This window comes from Chondrus crispus, genomic scaffold (genome assembly GCF_000350225.1).
Source record: "Chondrus crispus Stackhouse genomic scaffold, scaffold_80, whole genome shotgun sequence".
Classification (NCBI taxonomy): Eukaryota; Rhodophyta; class Florideophyceae; order Gigartinales; family Gigartinaceae; genus Chondrus; species Chondrus crispus.
The window spans coordinates 269,828-297,764 of record NW_005178726.1 but is presented as its reverse complement, the minus strand read 5'-3'; the positions used below and the strand labels follow the sequence as shown (position 1 = coordinate 297,764).

Below are 27,937 nucleotides of genomic sequence, written 5' to 3'. Positions count from 1 at the left end.
GTACAAATCACGATGGCCGGACGGACTTGCCCCTTGCAATTTGGAACAGTACAGTTGGTACAGTGCATGGTGTCCCAGGCAGCGATGCCCACACAGGTCCACAGCTTGCGCGCGTCGTCTCGTTCACAGCAGAGTAGTGCCCTTCGAGGAGAAAGTCTATGTCTCAAGTCTAATTCGCGCCGTCTGACCGCACCCACACGCAATCACCTCAAGAGAAGGGCGCGCTGCCCGCCCGCACGCACAAGCAATCACCTCAAGAGAAGGGCGCGCTGCCCGCCCGCACGCACAAGCAATCACCTCAAGAGAAGAGGGCGCTGCCCGCACGCGCAGGCAATCGCCTCAAGAGAGGGGGTTTATGCTGATTTTCATCCATTTTCATTTCTCCGATTTCAGGTGGCCTGTACAGTATCGGTACCATATCATACAGGCATTGCGTATGGCACTGTCCAGGCCCGAAGTTTCTGCTGGAAACGGCGTGTTGAACGCGTCTTTGCACACACGTGCACACCAACGTGTCATGTTGGTCTTTGCTCACACGTGCTCACCAACGTGTTATGTTGATTGTCGATCGAGCAATCCGGGAATGTCGTAGCTGCCGCTACAGCTCACCGCCGCCTTCACTGCAACACCCGACCGCTTGGAACCTGTCCACGGAAGCTCCTGTAGAGCCACCCGACCTGTATGCAATCTTATCGCAAACCCCACTCCGCTCTGCCACCGTCATGTCAACCCACTTTACATCCTCCAACACGTGGATATCGAACCCTACAGTACCTACCCACTCAGCGTACTTCGCATTCGTACAGTATGCCGCGTCTTTTCCAATATGTCCTGTAAATATGCCATATGTAGACTCCTCCCCCGGACGAACAAGCTGCCACACGGCAGTGGAGGGGGATCCTGGGCAAAACGCATTTCTCTGGCGAGTATCTACGGTCGCACTGCAAAAAAAATTGCAAATCATGACACAGCAATTGCTTCACAACACTTGCTGAGTTGGCCTCTCTTTTTGCCCTCGCATGTACAGTACAGTAGCAACAAATGCAAGTTGTATAAAGATGCTCCACGGACCCCACGACAACAAACAACACGATGTAAAACATGACGTGGAAACGACTTGCGATCGCATGGAGCGCGTCGCTGCCACCTCCTAGTTGACTGCACACCTCCAGCTTTCCGTACATGTTTTGTCCAGGAAACTGCCTGCGTGTCACGAGAAAACTTCTCATTCGGCGGGAGAAATCGACGTGGCCGCCATTTCGGCTCATCATTGTTGAGAGGAGGACCGCTTCGGACAACCTCTTTCTCCTGGCCAGACCAACAAGGATCCCCTTTCTCGTTTTCGAAACCATCTTGTCATCCTCAATTTAATTCACAAAATATTTTCATTTCCCGCGCAAAACCTGTCCCTCCACCGCCTGCTTTCCCCGCGCGCCACCGCCTTCCCGCCATCGCGGCTACCCTATCCTACCCGCGCGTTCATTCTTGCGGCATGCAAAAGGTACCAAGACGTAATCAAGTACATCGAAGTGTAGAGTGCAGATGAGAGAAGCAATATACTACAAATGGGGATTAAAAAGGACTTTTTTTGTTCATCTCGTCTTTTAGTTGGTGTTTAAAAAAATGTACAGTTTGCAGCGAGCACACCTAGCGTAGAAGTCAGAAAGCCCCAGCAAGCAGACCTCGACGTTCCTGCCAAGCGTATGTAGTCTGTGATAGATAATAAATTACGATGAGTTAAATTTCCACCACTTGCTTTTCGGTAGCCGTTGTTTCCGTCTGCTTTGGACCATACTTGTCCATCAGGGCATCGAAGAGTCTCAAGGAAAAAAACCAACCGAGAAGCAAAGTCCCTGCCACTGTGAATGCAGTAAATGCGCCGATTACTCGAGGTGCGGCGTTTATGGTTTCAAGTCGAGACTGAACCAGTGAGCTCATTACAATGGCGACTGGTCGGAAAACAACACCTGCGAATACTCTCGCCACAAACGCGTTCACCCAGACCTTGCGGTCTTCCTGTCTGATAAGCGCGCCTATACGAGACTCGACGATCGTCATGAAAGAGCGACGTTCTTTTCGTAGTACTTGTTCGCGTCTCTGCATATCGAAGGCCACTTTCCTGCTCTTCTGCAGAGGAATCAAGATCGTCCCAGTGAGCAAGCCACCAAGCACACATGAAAAGAACCCAACCACTATCGGCGAAACTTCCGTTGTGAAGAACACGTTGCTGGAAATGGCAAGCGCACCTGCAAAGACGACAGTGATTATCGCATCCTCACTGACAACGTCCAGTAGTAAGCGTCCGAACTTTGCAAGGTTGCTGCTCGCCGGCCTGCGAACGTCTTTGAAATCAATTGTGCCGGTGTACTGCCCAACGTATATAGCTAAGGATTCTGAGACGACGGCGTGGGTTGAACCGAGCACAAAACCAGAAAGCATCCCGGACAGTATAGCCACAAACTGTTGTTTAGCGGTGGCGTCGATGAAATTCTTCACAAATGGTTGACCGAAAATGGATTGAATGACCAGTTCAGAAGATGGAAGAATGAAACCGAAAGTCGTTGCCACAGTTATACCAATAATGAATCCACCTGCCAAGATGTCTGCTATTCCCCATACGAACCACCAGAACCATGTCAGCTCAGATTGGATGAACTCCTCCTTCCCGCCAATGACGTCGTCATAGGTCGCGAGCGGGCCTTCATCAGATAAATCAATCGGGTCTAGAGAGATCTTGCTATAGAATCCGTCTTCAACAACGGACGAGTCCGCGCTGGAGCGACCTTCGGCCATATCGGAGGTGACGTCTTGTTCCTTCGGCTTCTAAGTGAGATGAGGGTTGCCGCGAAGATTCACTCGCGAATAGTCGCTGCACTTCAATTTGGATTGTGACAATGGGCAAAAGCGTATCGAGGAAGCCACCGGAAAGCGAGCGTGTTTGGTTTGTCACAGAATGTCGAGCGGAGGACGCAGAACCAGAATCGGGTAGAAGTAGTAGGCAGTTTTGGGACCCAAGTTGGCGTCGAAGCGATATCGCTGATCCAGGAATGAAAGCGGTGCTTAGTCAAGGAAGGTAAAATGACCTTGGGTGGATAGCTTGCGAAAAGGGGAGGAAGGTTAAGAGAAGAATGAGATGGGACGAGGGGGAAGAGATGAGTTGCTTGGAGATAAGAGAGAGGATTTGTCTTGAAGGCGGCGCGAGGGAATCACGGGTTTATTTATCGTGATTGAGGATACTGGCAAGAGCAAAGGTCCATGGGGAGAAGTACGCAAGCAAGAGGACGGGAACCCCACGGAATTTATGAACCTGCGATGGAAGGATTAACGGTGGCAGGCCACGACACAGTCTCTAGTCTAGGTTTTATTGTTGGTAGCTCTCGAGTGGCATTAGCGATAGTCTATTTGCATCCACATCTAGAGAATCAATAAATTATCAATCTGCTGGCAATAAGAAAAAAGGCGGGCCACGTCTCGCTGGAAATGCGCGACTGAAGATTCATTCTAGGACGCGCACAAAGGCTTCCGGAATGGAGGCTCTTCTGTTTTCCTTAACGGTTATGCGTGGATTGGTGGACACCGCCTTTGACCCTTGCTCACAAGACATGGCTGCCGAGTCTGAAAGCGGGGGTCAAGATTGAGTGTAGCCATGACTGCGTCTGCAGGCTTCTGGAGAAATAATTTATTTTTCAAAAAAGGAGAATTAAGGGGACCGCCGTGCACGACACGGCGTCGGAACGGAATGCTTTCTACGAGGTTCGTAAGGATATTGGACACCCCGCAAACACGGAGATGTTGCTCTCGGGCACGGAAATAGGAGAGGGCGGTTATTTCTCTAGTCAAATAGGGCAGGAATTGCACGCCGTGGTTGAAACAGCGGCATATCGGACTCTTGTGCTCTACAAATGCGAGGAAGGGGTGGCGGGTGGCAAGGCGCGAATAGATAGTATTCCAGTTTTCGGTGCCCGGAAAGAAGTTTTGATATACTGTAGCAGTGCACATGTGAGCCACGATTGATTACGGGGGATACGAGCAGCGTAACTGCTCGTTACTGAATGTGATTAGTGTCGCCCCAAACTAGAGGGTGAAGAAGGGGCACAATCACTACAAATTTGCCATGCAGCCTCTAGAGCTAGAGTTGGAGCAATAACCGCGCTCACCCAGATTCACATCACAGTCATGCGACTTACGGTCCCCACGGCGGTGCCAGAGATTTGAGTGTCCAGACAATCGTCTGTAGAGTTTTAAAAGCACACTGTACGTATTCGACGAAAGTGGTCTGACTGCGTTCTACACTTGAGTACTGTACTGTACAGTCCCCAAAAAGTACAGTGAAAAATCTCTCATATGCAGCCATGATTGATCGGCAAACACAAGCTTCAGGGCATGCGCTGAGAGGGAGGGGAAGATCACAATACAGAATATGAATTCTGTTGGTGCAATTAATTAAATTGACTCCAAGTTGTCACCTTATCAATATTGTGTAATACCCAGGTCCAGAGTGAAGTACAGTACCCTTGGGTATCAGCTTTTTCCCTTTTTGGCAAGGAACTGTGGCCAGGTATTTTTTGGCTCTCCACTTACTGCACATGGGCAAGCGGGGCACAGTCATGGAGGGGTAAAGCCAGCGAGACTCCGCCCAATTGTGGTTGCCTACACATTCACATCCGTCTCATTCAAATTCCATGTTGCCCCCGGCTGAAGCACCTGAGGGCGTGGCATAGAAACAGGAGACCACGGGATTGTGTGGAATGCTTTACAATTAGCTATTACTGTAGAAATACGGCCATGAAGGTCTCATTGCTGCGCCCCCTCCGTTCCGCACCGTTCTCCAGCCACGCGGTAAATACGTAGCGTCAACTATTAGACACAGATGAGGGTTGCCACGATGAGAGAAGTGGACGGAAGACGTGGTTGATAAAAATTGTCCATGTGTTTGCTGTCGACAGCAGGAACTGGCAACTGCTTGCGGTGTGTCATGACACGATGCTGAGCGAGAGGAGGACCTCCACGCCACGGCGCTTGTGTCCTCTTCTGTAATTTCCACATAACGCGCCGTGGACATATTCCGAATCAATATTTTAGAGTACTTTTTGGAAAATAACTACAGTGTACGCGAGACATTCGCCACTCTCGAATTCTTCTGAGCTGGCGGCCTGTGTGGGAGCCAGATCATCACTCGCTGTTTTGCTCCATTTCAATGGTTCACAGTTATTCACGTCTTCTTGTTCAATAAAACTATCTGAGGAGAGGTTAAGCAGCGCTTCTCTCCCTTCTCTATTGTATGTTACTCAATCATCCTCGCAAGACCCCTTACCCCTCACCCTCCTTCATCTTTCTTTACCCTCGACCTTACACACGAGAGATGCTTTAACTTCATTCAAATGGATGGACGCCTTTCTTCAAGAATAGATTACAGTGTTTGATCCTCCAATGTGCCCGATACAGTAAGGGCAACCCTTTCGTCAAACTGTTGCACACAAAACTCGCAAAAGTACCGTACTGTTGCTGACATTATGTGCTTGTACTTGGGTACATCGATGTGAAGACTCCATAGCCCTAGTGAGGCCAAGCTGCAACAGTGGACAAGCGACAAGCCAAAAACCCCAGCCCCACCTTGAGTGAAGCACCTTATGGATGGATATGGATGGCGACAGGTATCATGTAAGGCGCTTGCTCATTGAAATGACGTTTTTCGACGCCGTCGCCCTACCAGTGAATGTACAAGGACAAGTCGAATTGCGAGTAATGCTTTCTGGCTGGCCTCAGGCTTGCAATAAGGCAAAATGACGAAAGGGAGGCAGCTTTGATGACGTACAGGTCTAGGCGAATCATAAACCATTTTCACCAAGGTATCTTACAGTGAACACAATGTGAGAAGAAGATGAAGAAAGTTTCTGCTCGAGTCATGTTCATGTCATGTTCGTGTCTGCCTGCAGCAATAGGAACATGAGACCTGCCTGCAGCTGTAGGACGTGAGACCATGAGGGGTCATGTTCGCATTTTCTCTTGTTTCGGTATCACAATCCAATGTCGCGCTGTGATTACATCTGCGACTGCCTCAAGAAGTTGTCGCCATGTCACCCAATGGCAGTTGCTCGTTCGCCTGCCATTGTGGTGAAGGTTTCCTGAACCCAGTGATGTTACAGTGCGAAAGCTGTTGACAGCTTTGGCATCAACAGCTTTCGCACTGTAGAAGAACTTCTGGCTGGGTTGCGCTACTGTAGCTACAGTACAGCATTCTCTGTACAGCACAGTACAAGACTGGATCAAAAGCATAACTTTGTACCCTTAGGGTACAGAATGAAGATCAATCCTTTCAGGAGGGATTCTGGCGGGTGCGTAGAGAGGGTCTTGAAAGTTTCGACACCCTCTCTACAGTACAGTATGGGCAAAGTGATTTCTCTTGGCGAGTTTTCAACGTGAAACCCTGCTAAGATCAGTTTCACCACGGATGTACACGAACGAAAATACTGTACCCTTCGTTACAGCTTTGACAGGCCCCCTGCCCGACTTCAGAAATGCTTGAGACTCAGCGGGGGAGCGTCCGTATAAACTAATTTCAAATTCCGATGAGGCAAAATGCAAAGGTTAAAAGGCAACCGTCGTTGGCATTTCTATGGTGGTCCTCCTGCCTGCGAAGGTTCTCAAATCAGAATTCGTCTTGTTTGGCACAGTGCGAATGTTCCGGTGTAGCGAGCTGTGCTTCCAGTCTTTCCAAGGCACAGACACTCATTGATGTCCCAAAGAAGTACGCATGCACAGTTCACTGTAAGGAAGAGCTATGAACGTTGCTATTGCAAACTATCCGCTAAAAAATGCGTTTGGTGATAACGAAGCTGGAATACTGTACTCACTGATTGCCCGTTCTCCTTCGGCTTCGGATTCATGTTTGAGGTTTATGTGAACATCTACTGCTGTGCCTCTGTATTTACACGCCCTCCGAAGAAGAATCTTGTTTTCATTTTTTGGATGCAATTTCTTTAAGAAGAGCCGAGGGGAACGGCGTTTTGTTGTCTCCGTGTTCCTTTGCGATAAATCTTGAGGGGCCTCCCCGAGACACTTGACGCCCACTACAGATCACCTAGGGAGTGGGCTCAGCGTTCCTTCCACACTGTGAATTCTGTTCACATGATGATTGATGAAGCACTATGCTTGCGTTTGATTCCGCACCTGTGCTGGAAGTACTGCACTTCCTACATTTTTCCGTAGCACCTTTGTCATGAGATCCTATCTACGGTCTGTTCTGGAATACAAATCTCGGACATTCCCTTCGCGAAAATACGGCATGATAGGTTACCGATGTCAGGAAACGACGTAACCAAGTTGTGAGCGATAGTGGGAGAAGGTCCCAAATCATTCTCCAGTTGAGGGCCTCCAAGACTGCAGAGAGGAATCTGGAGACTGTGCGTTGCAGACTGCAGCAGTGGTTCTGAAAATCATGGGCGGCAGGAAACAACGCAGTCCCGACTAGGTATTTATGACTTAAAGACATCTGCAACTTGTTTTCACATGGATCGCTGGTCGATCCACAACCAAATTCTGGAGCACCATTTCTTCACTTCATCAGGCCCTGTATCAGGCCATCTACAAAAGCTATATCAAAATTTCGCTTCTTGGCAGCCAAAGATTATGATCAAGTCGGGTACTCTTGAGTGTGAATAATGGCTATGATGCAAGCGGTACAGCGCTGTCGCACTATGTGACATTGTTTGACTGTTTTAGGTGGTTTCAAGGCCCTTTTGGGTACTGTACGACCGGGGACCTGTTGCACTCGTGGTATGCTCCCATGCCTCATATATATTTTTACTGCGGTAGTCCAGATGTAAGTAACGATGTTCCAAGTTAAGGAGAGTCAAGTCGTGGGACCGTTTCGCTTCCTTAACAACCCCAATCTTTGATCGTCTGTTTGAGAGATAACGATAAACGTTCTGGAACGTCTTGGAAGGGAACTGAAGCGCTCACTTGTTCTAAATTTGGTAAATTTTGTAATGTTTCGGTGACTATTGATATTTCACATTTTACGTACCAGGAGACGATAGCGTACGGAGCGATGTGTCTATTTTTGGAGTCTCATGTTCAGAGCATTCTTTAGGGCGATCTTAACAGGAAAAGTCTTGTGGAAGGAGGTGGACTAGCATTGACCATAATTTTGTAAGATATCGCTCGGAGCAACAAACAACGAAAATGGAGAGAAGATCGAAAAAGTGGAACGAGAACACCAGTCAGTACGTTCCTTCTCGATTATACTGTACCTACAATAAAGAATTGAAAGGCTTTTCGCAGAGAATACCCCAGTCAACACGCAAATGCGTAATAGATTCGCATTTGGTGCAGAGAAGCCCTCAATCTGTCCTCTGTTACAGAAATTTTAGTTCACATGAAGGCCAGATCATAATCGTAGACGTTGATCATTTTAGTACATTCATTAAAAATTGAAAGGTGAGTCTGGGCCAAGGCGGCTTTTCACTTGAACGCAAAACGACTCCATTTAAAAAACCAGCCAATTTTACTGTTCTACAAGGCTTTCAGTTACTGTACCATTTAAATGGATCGACTCAGCCCGACAAATTCACCATAGCATTAAAAATTTGAAAACGGCTGGCTATCGTTCCAATTATTTGCTCGCTGAACAACAACGCGGAGGCAATAGATAAACATTCATCGCCTGACAAAACTCGTGAGCTGTTCTCCTTAATTCTCAAGTCCTCGCTTGTTATCGATTCAAAACCCACGACAGGCTCTAAATAAATTACAGTATCGTCAAGGCCGGCTATTAACAACTTGTGCGTGTAAAATACTGAAGAACAAAAATCTTCGTTCGGGTCTTCAGGCATTACTGGAACAGTCGTCACGACTCTCCAGCGACCAGCGGCCTCTTTCAACTGCTCCCGTCAAATACCCCGAGTTCCTCGTGAGATCCAGCCGCATAGATACTTTCATATCTCCAGAACCATTTCGCTCCTATGGGCTCTGCTACGGCGAAACTGAGTTGTTTTTCTGATTTTGAAATCCCTTCAATGCACAAAATCGGAATGAATACGCCCATCGACTTAGTTGGTTTTTGTTCTGAATGATTGAGATTTTTCGGTTGCATGAAGGAGGTATGGGAGTAGCTATCGTAATGTTTATAGTACTATATAGCATTTCACGGTCTTATTTTCGCGCCCTAAAGATTCCGTGCCTGACGGTATTTCGAGTATTTATTCAAGATTCGCGCGGTTTTCAAGAGCTAAGTCCAAAACAGTATCCTTTTCCAGCAGTTGTTCTCTACAAATGTTTAGCCCGCGGTGCACTGGTGCTGTACACGAGGCGATGCTTTAAAAGGGGTACGGGAAGTGCTATTTACGTAGTGGTCGATGGTTGTATTTATTCCAGGATCGCGCACTGTACAGTAGTCAAACAAATCATTTGAATATCCCAGAAATGGTTCGGCCTCCGCATAGCAGGGGGATTTTTGGGAGGTGACCGGCCGTTCTCGAGATGACTGCCCTATCTCGCATTCGTCGGCTATCTCGGTCGTTGACCTACTGTACTACAAAACGATCCGAAGAGGAAGGCGTTTTCAGGCATGAAGCTAGTTCCGCTGTATTTTACAGTGAACATCCCTGCTTTCCTTCAAGTCACTAACGTGTACCCTTCGAAGGGTAGCTACTGTATTATACTGTAGTACATTGCATGATATTGTATTGTGACTCATAGGCCAATCACGAATCCAACAGTACAAGTAGCGTCTGTCCGAGATCAAAATGTTGCACAGCCTCAAGCCTTATCACAGATCTCGTCTAAATTTCCCCCCCCCCCTCTGCATTCAAATACAAATCTTCACAGTGGAGTCCGTCCAGTCGCATACTGTGGGTACCATTATGTTATAACAGTGTCACTGTATTCAATGCTTGCGTGCCGATATTCTTTCGCTGGTGGCTGCATCTTGGTGTTGCCATGAATGAGTAACCAAGAAATTCCACAGATCGGTTTGGTGGCTAGATCGACGACGGTATCGTCGATGAAAAAGGTCCGTGGAAAAGCGTGGGTATTGAGAACTCCACGGCACAGACGGTGTTGTAGCAACATTCACAGCTATTAAACCATCTCTGACTCTTGCTTCGCGAGTGGTGCTCTATCGGCATTATACAACGAGCGGGAGATAAACTACAGTTGTGTGGCGTCGGGACAAGCACGGCCACGCCACCTGTACGGACCCCGATGTCCCCCGCCAGCTGGGCGCGTGTTGCAGCCAGATCTGGCACAGTTACGCCACGATCTAAGAGCAAGGCAACCAGTGCGCTAAATTTCGAAATTTTAGAGATTTTCCCCTGTTGGCATGTCAACTGGTGCGCTAATCCCTTTTTTCGGTTGCTACAGTATCTGGAAGCACCTATCTCTATATTCGTTTCTTTCCTGGCGCAGGATAGAAATGGATATAGCACGCGATCACTCAGAATTCATCGATATTTCATAATCACTATAACCAATCATCTTTCGAGTGCTATATGCGCCGTGCTTCAGACCCCTTGTCTTGGCGAAAAACTTGGGAAAAACTAATACTCGGCCCCTTGCGGGCCGTCACATATAGCGACGCACTTGTGTTGCGCACTCTTTAGAGCGCTGCATGGCTAAAAATGTGCGCTATAAATTAGCGCACTAGTTGCCTTGCTCTAACTGGCACACGATTCGCGCTCAGATGGCAAGAAAGTTTTCCGCGAAAAGGCCTACAGTGCCCCCTACGATATAGTGCTATAGCGTGACATACCTCTAGCTATGGCACTATTGGGGGATGGCACTATATAAAGGAGGCTCAAATACATATATTTGGGGACAAAGCACACTGCTAACACAAACACAACAAAGCCTGTATAACACAACTAAATAACTTCATCCTTTGAGTACTGAACCATGCCGGATGATACACGTGTGAGCTTATGATAACTTGTGCCAGAGGGTGAGCAATAGCACTATATAGAGGGAAGCACTACTAAAGTAGGCACCAGTGAGCGACCTCCCCTGTATCTTCATAGCTACAATTTTCATTTTTTAGATAATGTTGCGTTTAGGGGGGTGATCAGGTGCATTTTGGTGGCAACAGACGGGTGAAATCGGAAAAGTTGTAGCGAACAAGGGGTGACGGTGGTAACTTTGCAAGAGGTACGCATCCGATAGCGGTTTATTTGTAAGGATCACTATGGTGACCATATCAAGTCTGAGGTGAGAGGAAAGGATTTTGTAGATAAAGAGGGGCGTCAAGAGTTGAAAATCGTGGACAGTGCAATAAAGTGTACTAACGGGTGACTTCGTATACGGCGGCGGTACTGAAGGATGGGCCACTCTGCGGCAACCCTAAATACCTGCTTCAGAGAATAGTGTTATCCGACATCCGACACAAGGAAAATGAGTACACCCGCTTCTTCTTTGCGGCAGAGCCTTTATCGTACCAGTTTTTCTTACGCATCCCCGTCCTCTTGACCGGACGCCCGCATGGTGGCAGCAAGGCTTTGGGAATTTGCAGGTTCTGCCTCTTCGCAACGAGCTTATTTGAATTCCATATTACATCATTGACGCAAGCTTGCGAAGGAAGGTGGTAGTCAGCATTTTCGTATTTTGTAACCGAAGCTGCCGTTAAGTGGAGCTCTTCAATAAAGATGAATATTGCTTGCTCCATGCTTCTCGATTAGAACAGAAATTCCATGCCAACACGGAAACCCAGAACCGTCTGTAGAGTAAGCACAACATAATGGAGGGGTTGGGGAATCTTTGTAAGTGTTACATGGCGCAGCACAGTTCCGTTCGGCTGACTGGCTACTGTCGCTTCCATTTGAGATGTCTCATCTAAGAAACCGTCTGAGGACTGATTTACGCGCGCTAGCTGAACTAGGTGTGCGAGGTATTTCTCTGTGCGGGGTGGGACTGGAGATGAACAAGATAGGGCGCTTTCTTGATGACGCAAAATGTTTGACCTTTGCAGTAGAACAACCCTCGTAAGCATCTTCTCACGCTGAATCAAACGTATATTATTCCTTAGGTCCGCCGACATTTGGCTTTCTGCTCCTTGCGACGTCGTGACAAGGTCTTATAGGTTTGAACCTGCTCTGTAAACTTCATAATTCATGAAGGGACCAAAATAGGTCTTCTGCTTTCCGAAACCCCAGCTTTCAGGGCATGAACTCGTTTTCTGGAGGGAGCGTTCACAGCTCGTTCATATGAACGAATTGCTGCCCCCTTGTGTGATCCTAGTTGTGCAGACATGTTTTTGTTGACGTGAAGGGGATCAAGGGACAAGGACGCATTTTTCATCGCATCCCTGTACGCCGCGTCAATAGATTTCTTTTGATTGACGATTGTCACCCTCTTCTCAATATCAGATGCAGGGATCTCGGCACATGCCCTGAACACCCGAAGCCACTCATTGCTCTCCGCACCAATGAAGTGAGCAAAGACAATGGGGCAAAGCTGATGACTAGCATCGTACCGAACTACTTGAAATGTTGTCCCATACGACTGCATCCCCACTCCCTCACAGTGAGCGGCATCCGAGCTTGATGTGTGAGGGCCAGTATCGCAGTAATTCTTCGCAGTGGAAGGAACGAATAACAATCCAATGTAGTAGCGCCCTTGTTCAATATCAGATTCGTTCACATCTTCGGAATTAAATGAAGAATCTTTCTGTAGATCGTTCCCTTTCTTGCATTGCTCAAATGTGTGTCTAACCGCCTTCATCCGTTGCACCGTCATCTCCGCCGCACCACAAATGAAGATTTACACCCTATGTCCCGCCCCCCTTAGCAAATCGGCTTACCCTTCAAATGCGGTCATGTCCACAGCACGTGAGATCGTATAGTGACGAGACAATTCTCTGCGAGTACTGCGATAATGATTGTAAGACGGCTGACGGAAATATATGAGCTTTGCTTCAACAACTGAAGCAATATCCTTGCAATGGACATTCGGATCATCTTGCACATGCTCCAAAATTGCTTGGGGAATCTGCTGGGGTGTGTGAGCAGGTGTACATGACGACAAACGCGAAGTGATTTGCATTGGGGTGTCGGTGACGTGTTGTCCGAAACACTCATTGAGGTGCTCTTCGTACTCGTTCAGTTTCCAAAGACCCGTCTTGATTGAGCTGCTCACATCTCCAACGGGTATTCAAAGCCATTCCGACCTTCGGTCTTACGTCCACGATTGGACGAGGCTTCCAGGTCATCGCCGGAAATCGTTCTGCTCGCAGAGCTTCCTTCGCACGGTGCATTGTTCGGCGCTTCGATTGACGCTTTTGCAACGCTCCCCCACTTTCTTGTCGGTTCCGTCCGGAATAGGATCATCCGTACTGTCCTTTCTTTCGTCCTCCTCTATTTCAATATCAATGTACCGCATGGGGTCGAAGTCCCCGTCCGACTTGTCATCTTCATCAGAATCCATAGCCAAGCAATCGGGTGCCTCTCTACGCTCTTCCACTTCACCCACTCTTTCGTCATCAACATCATCTCAACGGGGTGTCAAAAGTGGCTTGATGGGGCTTGATGAGGTGAATGCTGTCTACCGTGGAGGCAACAGATGGTAAGGGGATGACAGCAGTGCAGAAATCGTGCTTGAGATATCCCCACAATTATCCTTCGTTTTGGAAATTTCGTGCTTGAGATCCCCTAAAATCCTCGGTTACTGGTCATTTTACACTACTATACCGGCGACACGCTTCGACTTAGTTGTTTTGGACGGGCAACAAAAGTGATCCGAAGGTGACATCTCGCTTTTCGGGTCCATCACGCTGCTGTTTTTCCTCCTTTCGCCCCGCTTTTGCAACAACAATTCATGATTCGGACCCTATTCACAACAGAAAAGTCAATTTCACCCGTCTGTTGCCACCAAAATGCACCTGATCGCCCCCTAAACGCAAAATTTTAGTTCAGATATCAAAACCGTGATGAAAGAAAACCGCTGAGATCATTCTCATTATTCTTCATGATTCTTCATGCAATGTGACATGTGGCGCAATCATTTTTATTCAAGTCAATATTAGAAGAGCCTGTTGCGCATATTGCCCAATCAGCCTGCCACTGGTAGAACAGCCCCTGAGCCAATATACGGTGTCCTGGCGTCTGTAGAAGAGACCTGTAAATGATCGTCGGCGCAGTGCAGATTCTGATACTGCCGCGATCTATCAGCAACAGCCATAGGGAGGCGAACGAGAGGCGAGGGAAGGTTCGAAAAGGACGCGCATCACACAGGAGTTTTGCAACGAAGTTGTTCTTGTCCGGTCCCAGCTCTCTCACTCCATTCGCTGTTATCGAAATGCAAGGATCGCTTTGTGCACGGCCGGAATCATAATGAACGTCCTCGTTTCTGCATACCTGTGCTACAGTGTTGTCGTCTCAGTTACCTGAATTTGATCTACGGTTTCAATACAGTACTGTAGTGTCTTCTCGAAACGACTCCCTGGTGTAGACTCTCGCGCAAGTCCCCCCCCCCCCCCCCCCCCCTCCCCCCCCCACCATACACAACTTTACCGTTCATGATCTATCTCTTAAACGTTAGGGTGAATTTGTGAATGTGTACCATCATTGCACGGTAGGCCTTCACAAATGTCATCTTCTTTTAGAACTACAGTATTCATGACTGCACAGTACACTACATTATGTCTTTCGTTTTAGAGCTGTACATGATACTGCACTGTAGAAAATACAAATCGCGGAAGAGCGTACCATACTTTTTCAACCCTGTTGTCGAGAAAAATAGCTGGTCTATGAAGAAATTCCCAGGTATGTCTTGGCTAAGATCTATGCCATAGCATATGCGCGGTTAGAGTTTTCAGCGTCCAAACTGACAAGCAAAATAGTGCGCATAGCGCATCACACTCACAACATCAGTTGGAGCGCATGTTACTCTCATGAATGGTGCGTGCTCAAAGAACTGTGTATGATCTACAATACATGGGTGCCTTGGCAGCAGCAACTTGTCTTCCCATTCAAGTCCATTCAATGCTCTGTGGAATTGAATGGTGATACATTTGCCTCAAAATGGAATTTATTAAGCACCACAAATCACAGTTTTTGACACAATGTTTCCATTTACAAACCAAAAACCTTGGATTGGGAATCGCCATGTAAGAAAAACTGAACAACGAGAACGTTCGAGATGCAAAACGTCGAAAGCAGCGAGCTGTAGTGCTAATCGCTCTTGATGTGTAGAAATGCGAACGACAGTGACATGCAAGCTCCCGGAATAAACCGCAATTCTACCAAAGTAAATCTTGTTCTTGATATTGATCACCTTACATTTATTTATATCGAAAGTATGACCTTCATGGTCCTCTGTTCTAATCTCTTGTAATAATATGCGTACAGGGCATACATCAGAATAAACATGTGCTTCAACATGAGAATTTAAACCACAATTCTAATGGAGAATGACACACGATTGTTTAGTTCGAATTCTTTTAAACGATTCTAGACGCTTCGCTGTGGTGTTTAGTGTCTATCCGACCGGGGCTTGCTCTCATATGAGGACAGCTCTTTTTTTGGAAAAAAATGTATAAATTAAATTGAACATTCAAAAATCTACCTTGAGCACTATTTCCATAACATGCTTGTTTTCGGCAATAGCATCTTGCAGAACACCGGAATAGCAGCTTTGAATGCGCAAAAAGCTTAAGAATATACTGCAGATTGAGTACCAAGTTGCCTTTTTGAAATGGCGTTTTTGGTTTCAAAGTTATTTTGCATGCGGCTTTAGGGTGGTTTAAAAAAGTTTGTTTTGCAGACATATCTAAAAACGACCACGAAGAACATGCAACTCTCACAAAGTTCTTTCTGTTCCCAAGTCAGAAATCAAGTACTGTGGAGGGGGTATCTTTTTCTTTCTTGTCGGGGAAGCGAAAGTGAACAACAAAATAGATCGAATACTGTCCTCATATGAGAACAATGGTCTAATAGACACTAGTTAGGCTTTAATGTTTCTTTGACCTCGGCCTGTCCTCATATGAGAATAGCCCTTCTTTTTGCAAAAATACGTATATTATTAAATTACTAATTTAGAAATCATTTTGGACAACATTTCCTTTTCGTACTTGCCTTCGGTAATAACATGACACAGAACATCGGAATACTGTATCTGTTTTTGATTACACCAAAAAAACTAACAATATAATGCAGATTAAATAACCAGTTGCCTTTTTGGGGCGTTTGGGTTTGCAGCTATCATACATGTGGTTTCAGGGGAGCGAGCATCTTTTTCCGTCTTGCAGAGAAAGCGCAAGTCAAAAAATAAATAAGCTGAAAAGTGACCTCAGAATGGGACAACGCTCGGATAGACATTAGGGAAAGGATCTTCGTTTTAACCCATGTGAGTTCAAATTTTATTGAACCAAAGACAATTTCATCAATTCAAATATGCGGTGTAATAGTTTTCAGCTCTGATACCTGAACTTCTTTCTTCACTTTGATATGTTTATTAAAGCTGAGTTCGGAAGTGAATATTCTTCAAAATTCTTACATCTCGGCAGCGCCATCTCATGTACCAAACGTGTGCAAATGTCGATCCTAAATATGGATATCTTCAGCGAACTCGAAGCGAACTGACAATGTATCTTTGCTTGGAGACAGTAACATATGGCTGCACTTTGACATGTATGGAATATAAGACAAGACGGCTCCATTTTGCTCTTGTTAGAAACATGCAAATACGTACTGGAGGTGAATCAAAAGAAAGCTCTACGTCGAGAACTTCTGGTTCTAGTTCTTTTCAAGAATAGCATGAAGTCGAACATAGACACGTGGTATGTAAAAGTGGCATCAGTCTATGACGTTATAGGCTGGCACAATTCTTGAAGTCAACTCCTGCGGTGGGTCAGTGGGGATCTCGTAAAGGTGACTTCAGTCTATGACGTCATACTGTAGGCCGGCACAATCCTTGAAGTCAACGCCTGTGGTATGGGTCTGTGGGGATCTGTTTTGATCCATTTGGATAGGGTCCATGCTGTTTCTATGAATTGGATCATAGGACAATTTCTCAGCTTCATTCCTCGGAAGGGGAACTGAAAGTATTTTGAAAATGTTTGGTATGGATCTGCACTTTGCGGGTAATTTGGCGGGAAATTTGTCGTACTGCGACAGAGATGTTCCAGGCTCTACTTGGCGCCAACGAGCCGCTCAAGTGTACCCTACCCTACTGTTCAGCCCCCTTAAGGACCTGACCCACTCGCCACACCATCATCTCAGGTGTGGTGATCGCGAAACACCGTCCTTTTTGACGACGACTTATTTTTCTCTGCAGAACACTGCCAATCTGCAGTTCTTTGCGTCAGCCACTAAATTGTGGAAATGACCGCGGTAGACAAGTTTCGGCAGCGCTTTGGCAAGCTGTGGGAATCCTGGAAGTCGGGAACGGCAAATGGCTTTTCGGGCTCTTGTGCAATGCTAGTAGCAACCGGCGTTTTTGGTGCTGATGAAGACATTGGATATCTCAAGTCCTTTGCACTTGTCACATGGCTTTTTGGCGCCGAATTGCAGGGCTGCGCGGTGGTGCTTTCAAAAACCACAGCAACTCTTGTTTTTCAGAATGATGACTTCCCTGCGTTCACGCCTCTTTCTTCATCTGCGAAAGACGGTCTACCCGAGATCAACGTGCTCAACGCTACGCCGATCGACAAAGTAAAGGATGCTTTTGAAAAGGCAATTGCAGGTGACGGGAGTCTCGCCGTGCTCACAAAGGAAATTCCGAACTCTGAAGGACCTGTGGCCGAGCTTGTGGCAAAGCTGTCGAAGGCAGGTACCCCGGTGAACGTAGCCCCTGCCTTAGCAGTGGTCCTGGCGGTGAAGGACGAAGAAGAGGAATTGCGGGTCAAAAAGGCTTCGATTTTGTCCGCTCACGTCATGAAGACGTCCCTCACGGAGAAAATTGAGAAAACTATAGACATGGATCGCAAAGTGAGACATACAACCCTCTCCGAGATCGCGGAGGACGCTATCATGAATCCGTCCAAATTGAAGGTACCCTTGAAGGCTGATTTCTGCGATCCATGCTATCCACCCATTATCCAGAGCGCAGATGCAAAATCACCAGATCGTAAGTTTGACTTGAGGCCGAGCGCTGCTAGCAGTTCCGAACATCTCAGGTTTGGTTGCATCGTTGCAAGCATTGGCGCCAGGTTCAATTTTTATTGTAGTAACATTTCCCGCACGTTGCTCGTGAATCCTTCAAAGACGCAAGAGGCTGTTTATGATGTTGTGCTGGCTGCCCAAACCGCAGCGATACGCGCTCTGATTCCGGGAAGTCCGTTAAAGGTTGCATACGCTGCTGCCTTACAGGCCATTGAGAAGGGTACTGAGGAGAAAAAGAAGAAGGGATTTGCGATGCCCAACTTGATCACAGCGTGCGCGAAGAACGTCGGATTTGGAATGGGAATAGAGTTTCGCGACAGTGCACATGTGCTGAACGTGAAGAACGAGAACAAGGTAAAAAAGGGTATGGTTTACAACGTGTCAGTCGGGGTTCAAGATCTGAAAGACCCAGAGAATGGAATGTATGCCGTTCTCATTGGCGACACTGTGCATACACGAGAGAGCAAGTTGGGACCAGACATATTCACCTCGGCAAGCAGAAAGGACTTCAAGCATATAAGCTATTTTATTGGCAATGAAGAGGATGAGGAGGACAATGTCGAGGAGGTGGATGTGAGCAAGTCTCGACGCACTAACGGACATGCTCTCGCTGAGAATGATGGCGGAAGATCTCGGAGACGAGCAGCTATTGATGCGACGCAGGCTGCCGGAACGGAAGAAGAAGACCAGAAACGGCGAAAACACCAGGAAGCGCTGGCGAAGAAAATGCTTGATCGCGGTAGAGCTAGATTACAGGGGGGAGATATTCTCACAGTTGATGATGCCCAAGTCACGAAGAAGAAACAGCTTGATGAATTTCGGGCATACGCATCTATTGCAGACTTTCCAAAACTGAAGGCGCAAACAATCATGGTCGACATGGAAGCCGAAGCAATCATCGTTCCCATTAATGGGATTCCCGTACCCTTCCACATATCCACACTGAAGAATGCGAACAAGTCCGATGAAGGACAATACAGCTACCTGCGAATTAATTTCCACATTCCCCAGACTGGAGGTGGTCGTGGGATAGGCCGAGTTTCTGATAATGCTCCAAAGTTTCCGGAATTCGACGTCAGTGATGGTTCATCAACTGCCTTTGTTAAGGAATTTACGTTTCGATCATCGAACCCCATTAATCTCAACGATTGTCTCCGAAAAATCAAAGAGCTTCGGAAACGTGCAACCGAGAAGGCCACAACTGCCATCGCGAAGCAATCTTTGGTTACACAGCAATCGCTGGTTCTTGAGCGTGGGCGGAGGCCCTTCTCGTTGCAGAGTGTATCAGTTCGACCGCCCATGGCGAAGGGAAAAAACAACGTTGGGCACCTTGAGGCGCATACTAATGGCTTCAGGTACAGATGTCGTAGTGGATCCATCGATATTATATATGCAAACATTCGAAATGCCTTCTTTCAAGAAGCAAATCGGGAGTTGTTGGTCGTCATTCATTTCCACCTAAAAAATGATATCATGGTAGGTACCAAAAAGACCAAGGATGTACAGTTCTACGTGCAGGTAATGGAAGCCGTCGTCAAACTAAACGAAAATCGCCGCCGTCGTCAGTTTGATCAAGATGAGCTGGAAGAAGAGCAACGAGAACGAGACTTGCGGAATCGGACCAACCGGAATTTCCTGAAGTTCACAAAAGACGTCGAGGAGCGCTATGGGTTGGAATTTGATCTACCTTATCGGCAATTGCAGTTCACTGGTGCGCCGAAATCTGTCTCCGTTACGTTGCTCCCAACCGTTTCCTGTATTGTGAACCTCACCGAATGGCCTCCATGCGTTCTAAATCTAGAAGACGTCGAGGTGGCACATTTTGAGCGTGTCATATTCCAACTTCGTATGTTTGATGTCGTGTTTGTATTTAAGGGATTTGAAGATGACCCAGCAGCATCTGGGAAAGCCGCAAAGGACATGTGGATGCGAATTAGTTCCATTCCGATGGAGGAATTAACGCCTCTGAAGCGGTATCTGGACGAACAAAACATCAAATATTACGAAGGAAAGGCCAGCCTGCAATGGAACGAAGTCCTGAAGAGCATCCGCAATGACCTCGGGCAATTCTATGAAGATGGCGGATGGAACTTTCTGTCTCTGGATGGACCTACGGACTTTGACGGCGCAGACCCCAGCGACGAGGACGTAGACAGTTTGGAAGGAGACGCTGAGTTCGAGCCGAGTCAATCTGAAGAGGCCTACGGAAGCGAGGACGAAAGTAGTGACGCAGACAGCGGCAGTGATGCTTCAGATGCCGTCAAAGAACTAGAGGGTAATTCAGATGAGGGAGAGGTTGAACTGAGTTCGGATGAGGAAGGTTTGGATTGGGAAGAACTGGAACGAAAGGCACAAGCTGATGATTTGAGGAAAGGGCGGACATCAGATGATGACAATGATAATCGGTCAAGACGCAGAAATGCTGGCCGGAGTAGGCCAAGCGGTTCTTCAAACCGTAGGCCAAGCGGTTCTTCAAACCGTAGGCCAACATCATCTGGTAAAAAGAGGAGTCGGCGGGAGCGGTAGACGCGAGCGCTTGTGTCAACGAATACCTCCAGATATGACCAATGGTTGCCTGTAAAGCAATATGATTAGGCTCATGAAGAATGCAAATATGCCAGCGGTTCCGCTGAGTAGGCTCGCTTTCAGACGAAGATAGCGATGCCGCCAGAAACGACGACATTCGGTGCATAGTTTACAAGAAAAGATGTGTTAGATATCTGTCTGCGTACTCCTTGTACGCGCAATCGTCCTACGCACAAGCGCTGCACAGCGATCTCCACGAGCGAAAGCAGCCTTGTGTATCACTCAGGACGAATTACTATACCTCGGTAGCTTTGCTCTTAATTCTTCCATGCTGCAATCAAGTCGATCGAAGACAACCTTGACGTCATCTTTTTTTTGCTGTTCTGATGCTTGTGCATTCTTCGCGATCACCATCGGTGGAGCCTGCGGGCTATGCTGCGTCGGGGGCAACGTCGCCTGTGACGGAGTAGAACCCTGTTGAGAAGAAGGGGCAGCGATGTGAGGCACGGTATGGCCATATTGTCGGTTGGCAGGCGGGAAGGGTTGTTGGTGGTATGGATGCGCATATTGTGCCGACGTGTGGGTGTAGGGATAGTAATATGGCGCGGCGGGAGCACAGGAATAGCCTGCTTGCTGATACGTACTTTGCTGGGGGTAGCTTGGATGTGGATACGCAGGTTGCGCGTAGGTATTCGGCAAATAGGCATTGTGCGGGTATACCTGAGACGGGTTGGTTTGCGGCGGCCAGGGGGCGGCGCCGTTTTGGTAGGGATATTGTTGCTGTGTGTGATAGCCCGCGTACCCGGGTGCTGCAGCTTGCGGATACTGCGAAGTGGTGCGCCGTGCTTTTGAGGCCGGAGCCGAGTCGAGACTTGCGTAGTACGAGTCTGGGATTCCCTTCATACCGAGGACTTCTATGTGGACGTCATCCCTCCCCGGAGTAGCGTTTGGTACTTTTGCGATAGTGATGTTGTGCATTTGCGAGGAATGAACGGCCATGCTAGGGATGGAGAGCATGCGCTTATGGCACGTTGGACAGCGGAGATGCTTCTCACGTTGGTGAGTGACGAGGGTTTGTTCGGTCTGGAAGGTGCGGTCGCAATAGTAGCAGAAGATGCGGGATGCGGGGTCTGAGACTGCACGCTTCTTCTTGCGACCCATAGAGAACTCAAGGCCGGAGGCAGAGCGGATAGAAGGAGGCAAAAAGAGGGACGGATGCCGCCGGCAAGTCGGTGAAGATGCGAGGTGGATCGGGACGGGAACCGGCAAGTCTGCAGGGTGCTGAGCGGGAATTGTAGACGGCCCTCATGCGTGGCTTGGCAGATACGGTTTGAGACAAGCCACTGTATACTGTACCCTTGGGTACTGGACACTCTCTACTGTACACGTGTGATATTTTTGATCCAATTCACTTTCTTTTCGGTTGTGGCAGTGGAACAGTCCTCTTTCATTCGAAATCGATTCGTACGGAAGCCCTAATGCTTCTATAGCGTCTATAGCTTGCTCTTCCAGAGACGCGGGAATTTTTGAGCTCCCAGTTGGCTTCAACAGGAATGAATTCAGGGCAAGCAATCAATCCACATCACATTGTTTCTTTTACACCCACAAAGGGATTTCTCCCCTGATCCGCCGTTGAACGCGTTAAAAAGGACTGACACCGTTTGGGAGATAACTATCCCGAAGCCCGATACGAAAAGCAAGAAAAGATTCACATATCAGGGAAACTTTGATGGGGTCTCGTTCCTAGCGAGATCCAGACAAAAAGGCAAAGAAAAATATTACCACTTCTTCAAATGCGAGGAGTTTGACGTGCATTCTATTTAATACCGCGAAGGGAATCCAACCTGTACATGTATCTTGTGATACCTGAATGGCCTCTGTTTTCGATCTCTATCCCTTCAATTGATTCTTTACCTTCGCCCATCTATCAGCCTGATATAACTCCTGCTGCCTCCGAAACGAAAATCGGAACTAGAAATGCAAAATTATAGACACGTCGCAGTTCACCCCTGACTGCATGGCCCACTTTTCTGAACACCAGCTAGGAGTAATCGAATAGTTGGTTGCGAACCGCTGTCCGAGTCAAATATATAGAATCGATTAGCGGCCAGTGCATGTGTATGTACGAATCAAAACCCGACTACAAGCTCTCACGCAGAGTGGTAGGAGCGGCGGTGCTTTTAACTCGAGCACTTTTAATACGTATATTGGCCTTCTTTCAATTTTGACTGGCTGCAAGCCAAAAAACTCCATCGCCTTTCAACAGATTCCACATTCATGAAGAGCGGACGCCGATAAAAGCTACAATCATCCATGAATGTCTCGCTGGCATTTATATGTTCAAGCCAGGGGTCCATGGGAACCAAAATGTTAGGAGCACACACACACACACACTCATTCCTCTTTTACCTTTCACCATCCGAACAACGCTCACCACAATGTTCACCATCAGCGAGCTCATGCAACAGCTCAGAAATCTCGCTTTCGACTTAAAAGTCACGGCTGTTTGCTTTTTCCTCAAAAGTTTTCGGCGCAAGAGCATGAAAGCTGCCACCCGGGAACATGAGGTTGAGTCAACAAGTGCAAACTCGGATTCTGCCAAGTCGAGGATGTTTTCCAAAAAACAAACTGCAACCTCGGATTCAAAGAAGGAATCCGACGCGCGAACAAAGCGGAGTGGAAGAAGCAGTAGTTGGCATTCGTGGGACAGAAACTCATCGAGGCAGGTCGAGCGCCTACTTCAATATTATGAATGGGTGAACCGCGGCTCAGGTGGGAACTGGGTCTGTACGAATTCAGTGTTGGACCTGGACCAGTCCCCTTATCCTCGAACGAAGACTTCGAGTAACCGGTATGACGACAGACTTTTTTTACACATACCGAAGCATTCTGCAGAGACAAATAGACCGAGGCCTGCATCGCGTCAGATTGCTAGTAATGTTTATTCTGATCGTGTTTGCAGGATTGCCAAAGCGAATAGAAGAAGAGACGAAGCTTCATGTTCTATGCCGGCGGAGAGGAGACAAGACAGCTTTTCAAACTCTGTGCTCCTCTAGTGTCTATTTGACCGTTGTCCTCATATGAGGACATTGTTCGACCAATTTTATTCTTGACTTGCGCTTCCTTGACAGGGAAGAAAAAGAAATCCCCGCCACCGTATTTGACTTCTGACTTGGGAACAGAAAGAACTTTGTCATAATTGCATGTTCTTCACGGTCGTTTTTAGATATGTCTGCAAAACAAACTTTTTAAACCACTCTATAACCGCATGTAAAGTAACTTCGAAACCAAAAACGCCATTTTAAAAAGGCAAGTTAGCACTCAATCTGCAATATATTCTTAATATTTTTGCTTATTCAAAGCTGCTATCCCAGTGTTCTGCAAGATGTTATTGACGAATACAAGTGCTTTAAGGAAATAGTGCCCAAGATAGATGTTTAAATGTTCAATTTAATATATATATATACGGTATTTGCAAAAAAAGAGCTGTCCTCATATGAGGCCATCGCCGTCCTCATATGAGAACAAGCCCAGGTCGGATAGACACTAAAGCTGGAATGTTTTCGTTTCTGTCTCATTTAAAGGTCTAGACTTTTACATGCTAGTGATAACAGCTTTCGCTCGACGAAATAGATGTTGTAGAAAGATTGAGTGTTGAAATCTTGTCGAGCATGAGGACTTCTGCGAGCATTTCAGCATCACCGAAAAGCTGAATTGCAACAGCTGCAGTTTACCGAAGCTGTCAAGTGCCCAGACAGGTTTACCGATAATGACATCTACTCTTCCTCTTTGGTCTTGTTTCAAATGAAGCCTGCGCATTGCAGAATCGCGGATCAAGAGAGCATCTGATTTATCATATCTCGAAGGGGTTGAATTGGTGGCATCCCGCCGGCAGGTCAAGGGATGAGGTCAGAATGATTTTGAGATTTTGTGGTGGATATTTTGCCTTGTGAATGCCCTCTACTCCGGGGTAGGCCCTTCTCCAGCACGTCTGGCTTTCTCGGCAATGGACTGACGCATACGGTACCCTTGGTACTTCACTTTCGGCTCTCCACAAAACCCGTACCCCTATCTGCCGCGATCACCACATGCCGGCACGGTCGCATGTCTTTGTGTTGTCGTTGCTGGCATGCATGGGTCATCCCTGGCATTGCGCCGCCCTTGCGTAGGTGGCCGCTATCTCTGCCTGCGACCTCCCCACGCCGCCGCCGAAGAGTGACCGCCGTTGCGGAGCAGACGCGACCGCGCATCGATGGAAAAACAATAAAAGATCCTGGTCATGACCCACCACCATTCGAAGTCGAGCTCAAAGATGTCTGGGTTGCTCTAGGTGGGAAGAACGTTCTTAAAGGGCTCAATTTGAACATACGGAAGGGAGAAGCTACTGCTATTATCGGGACGAGCGGTACCGGAAAGTCGACAGCACTGCGCGTCATTACTGGGCTCATCATGCCTGACGCTGGTGAAGTCATACTTAGAGGCGAGCGGCGGACCAAGTCGATTGCTCAAGAGAAGGGAAAGTTGCGCATATCGATGGTATTTCAGCACGCAGCCTTGTTCGATTCTATCACTGTCGGGGAGAATGTTGCTTTCGGCATGATGCGCGAGAGAGGCGCCCGCCGATTGCCAGACGAGCGTATCTACGAGTTGGTGAAGCTTTACTTGAAGCGCGTTGACATGGAGGAGGCGATTGACAAGTTCCCCGAGGAACTGTCTGGCGGCATGAAGAAGCGCGCAAGTGTAGCGCGCGCTGTCATCCACGACCCTGAGAAACCCGAGACAGCGCCGGATATTCTCGTGTACGACGAGCCGACGGCTGGGTTGGACCCAACAGCGTCGACTAGAATCGAGAATATGATTCGGGACTTGCAGGATGTATGCAAGACCTGCGTGGTTGTGACACATCAATTTAGCACGATTCGACGTACCGCCGATCGTGTCGTGCTCATGCATGAAGGCACTGTCGTTTGGGACGGATCGGTGAATGATCTGGATACCACGGAGAACCCCTACGTTCGGCAGTTCATGTCTGCTTCGCTGCACGGGCCATTGAACAGTGCCGATAACATTTTGTGATGTGTGTTATGTATGTAAACAAGCCCGTTAGGTTTGCTGTCCGATGAGGTCTACGGCTAGCTTGACGTATTGCCCCGGGAGACAACTGGACGCATCCTACAAGGGCTGCTTTCGACATGCTGTAGTTGCAACTAGGAACCTTTCCTGCAGCGACCGTGCGCATTTACGCTCTACAGTTCTCGTTCAGCCCAAGGCACCACCCTCGTTGAACAGAACAAGGTTCACGGGCCAAATCACCATCTGCACCAGACACAACCCTTCAAAAAAGCTGTTCTTTATTTATCGTCAACACTCGTCTCGACAATCTCATATAAGTACAGCAGCGAGACAAGCCGTTCTTTCCCTTATCCCACGACCGATGCCTATACAGTCCACACTTCCCGTCGCTGCGCAATAGTCACAAGCACCCTTCTCACCGCGCCTCTGGCAAATATCCGGATGCCCCGCACCATGGGCACGGTGTCTCCATGAAGCGGCAGCTCACGCTTTGCGACGGCGTCGCAGGGCCGCACTCTAGCTTCATCACATTACCCGTTCCTGCACATGTCTTGCATTCTACAAACTTGACGGGACCACCAGCTGGTACTAAAGTACCAACTGCCGAGCCCAACTGCGCTGTCGACGTAACCAACCCGCCTTCCTTGGCGGCAGGAACGACAGCCGGCACTGGTTTTGTCTTGTCACCCATACCCAGCCTCCACATGGGCAGCAAGAGAAGTATAGCAATAGCAGCAAACCCGATCAAAGAGGCGAAGTAGGCCCCCCATCCTAGCTTGGTAACGATCTTGGTGAGCGGATACCCAGACACGGCAGCCCCCAAGTACGCGATCCACCCAAGCAATCCGATTGTGGAGGACACAGCAGATTTGTCGACGATTTCGGCGCCCGCGAGGCCGACGAGCATTTGGGGTCCATAAATAAAGAAGCCAATGCAAAAGACGATGAGCCAGTTGACGTAGCGCCAGGTGACGGGTACGAACCACAAGCCCGCGACAGAGGCCATGACACCGGCAAGCCAGAGGACGATGACGGGAATGCGACGGCCTCTCATCATCTTGTCGCTCGCCCAGCCGGCCACCAACGAGCCCATCAAACCACCAATCTCCATGCCACTGACACGGAATGCGGCCTCTTGGGCATTGGCAACGCCCTTGAAATCAAGCAAGAATATATGGGCCCAGCTGCTAACACCTGCACGCACAAAGTAGACGAAGAAGTAACTGAAGCCAAGGAGCCAGACATAGGGGTTTGACAAGACGTACTTGAAGAGCTTTTCCTTTGCAGAAAGTTTCTCTTCTACTTGATTGGAAGCGGCTTTCGCTATATCTTCCGGGGCGACGTCGTCGCGATAGACGTCCACGGGGGGCAGACCGACGGCCTCGGGGCTATCCCTTAGCCTGTTGAAGAGGAAGAGGCCCATGCAGATGGAGACGATACCAGGGACAATCATACCGTACTGCCATCCAAAGGCACGAGCACAGTAACCAGCCAGCAAGGGGATCAGAAAACCACCCGTGTTATGACTGGTGTTCCAGAAGCCCCACCATGTGCCTCTCTCCGACCTTGAGTACCACATGGTAAGCAGCTTAGCACAGGGCGGTGCGCCAGCAGCCTGAAAGAAGCCATTTGCCAACCAGAGAGCAATAAAGGCATACAGACTAGTCTGAAAGCCAAATAGAATGTTAATAACGCCGGTGAGAGCCAGTCCAACGGACATGAAGATACGGGTAGAGAACCTGTCGGACAGAATACCGGCCAGCAGCTTGGAAAAACCGTAGGCCAACGGGAAGACACTCATGATAATACCGAGCTGCTCCAGGGAGAAGCCCAAGGCCTCGCGCATGACCGGGGCGACATAAGTGAAGGAGTTACGAGTGAGGTAGAAGGAGGCGTAGCCGGAGAAGATGGAGGAGAAGATGCGGACGCGCCAGTTGCGGTATTTGGTATCCAGCTCGGCGTCCGAGCCCATGACTGCTGTTGGAGGGGTCTGTGCCTGTGCGGCACTCGGGCCTGCCCCTGCACCCGCGCCGGCCGCGGCCATGCGCACGAACGAGGCGTGCGCGGCTCGGCGCTGGCGTAGCGCCGGGGCATGCGGGGACACGAAGGCGCGGCGGCGGGCCGCGAGCGTCGATGCGACGGACGGCGTGGTCACATGGTTTGGCAGGAGGCGGTGGACGCCGGGCGAAGCTGCGAAGGCGAGCATTGCGGCGGGGGGGGGTGGGGGGGAGGGGGGGGGGGGGGAAGGG

The 27,937-nt window shown here is 48.4% G+C and overlaps 4 protein-coding genes; 2 read left to right on the top strand and 2 right to left on the bottom strand.

The window, feature by feature from the left end:
- Positions 1-1,737: 1,737 nt before the first annotated feature.
- On the bottom strand, positions 1,738-1,938 carry CHC_T00007678001 (hypothetical protein). Its single transcript, XM_005711305.1, has one exon. The coding sequence runs from the start codon at positions 1,936-1,938 to the stop codon at positions 1,738-1,740; it is 201 nt and encodes a 66-aa protein (XP_005711362.1).
- A 15,371-nt stretch (positions 1,939-17,309) lies between these two features.
- On the top strand, positions 17,310-20,696 carry CHC_T00007677001 (hypothetical protein). XM_005711304.1 is given in 2 exon segments: positions 17,310-20,615; positions 20,616-20,696. 1 exon segment carries the CDS (start codon positions 17,310-17,312, stop codon positions 20,613-20,615), a length of 3,306 nt encoding a protein of 1,101 aa, XP_005711361.1. The 3' UTR covers positions 20,616-20,696.
- Positions 20,697-24,384: 3,688 nt separating this feature from the next.
- On the top strand, positions 24,385-25,691 carry CHC_T00007676001 (hypothetical protein). Its single transcript, XM_005711303.1, has 3 exons — positions 24,385-24,412; positions 24,541-25,082; positions 25,161-25,691. The coding sequence occupies exons 1-3, from the start codon at positions 24,385-24,387 to the stop codon at positions 25,689-25,691; spliced, it is 1,101 nt and encodes a 366-aa protein (XP_005711360.1).
- A 258-nt stretch (positions 25,692-25,949) lies between these two features.
- Positions 25,950-27,937, bottom strand: part of CHC_T00007675001 (hypothetical protein) — a 3,544-nt gene continuing 1,556 nt past the window's right edge. The window contains 2 exon segments of the mRNA XM_005711302.1: positions 25,950-26,103; positions 26,104-27,937. The exon segment at positions 26,104-27,937 is cut by the window's right edge and continues 1,556 nt beyond it. Of these exon segments, the coding sequence (XP_005711359.1) occupies positions 26,104-27,937 (1,834 nt within the window). The 3' untranslated portion in view covers positions 25,950-26,103.

Bases quoted from the DNA above. Each gene is read 5' to 3' on its own strand.
- CHC_T00007678001 (XM_005711305.1), bottom strand. From the start codon at position 1,938: ATGAGCTCACTGGTTCAGTCTCGACTTGAAACCATAAACGCCGCACCT.
- CHC_T00007677001 (XM_005711304.1), top strand. From the start codon at position 17,310: ATGACCGCGGTAGACAAGTTTCGGCAGCGCTTTGGCAAGCTGTGGGAA.
- CHC_T00007676001 (XM_005711303.1), top strand. From the start codon at position 24,385: ATGACATCTACTCTTCCTCTTTGGTCTT. The intron at 24,413-24,540 runs GTTTCAAATGAA...AATGATTTTGAG, and splicing joins TACTCTTCCTCTTTGGTCTT to ATTTTGTGGTGGATATTTTG. The intron at 25,083-25,160 runs GTCATACTTAGA...ATGGTATTTCAG, and splicing joins TCATGCCTGACGCTGGTGAA to CACGCAGCCTTGTTCGATTC.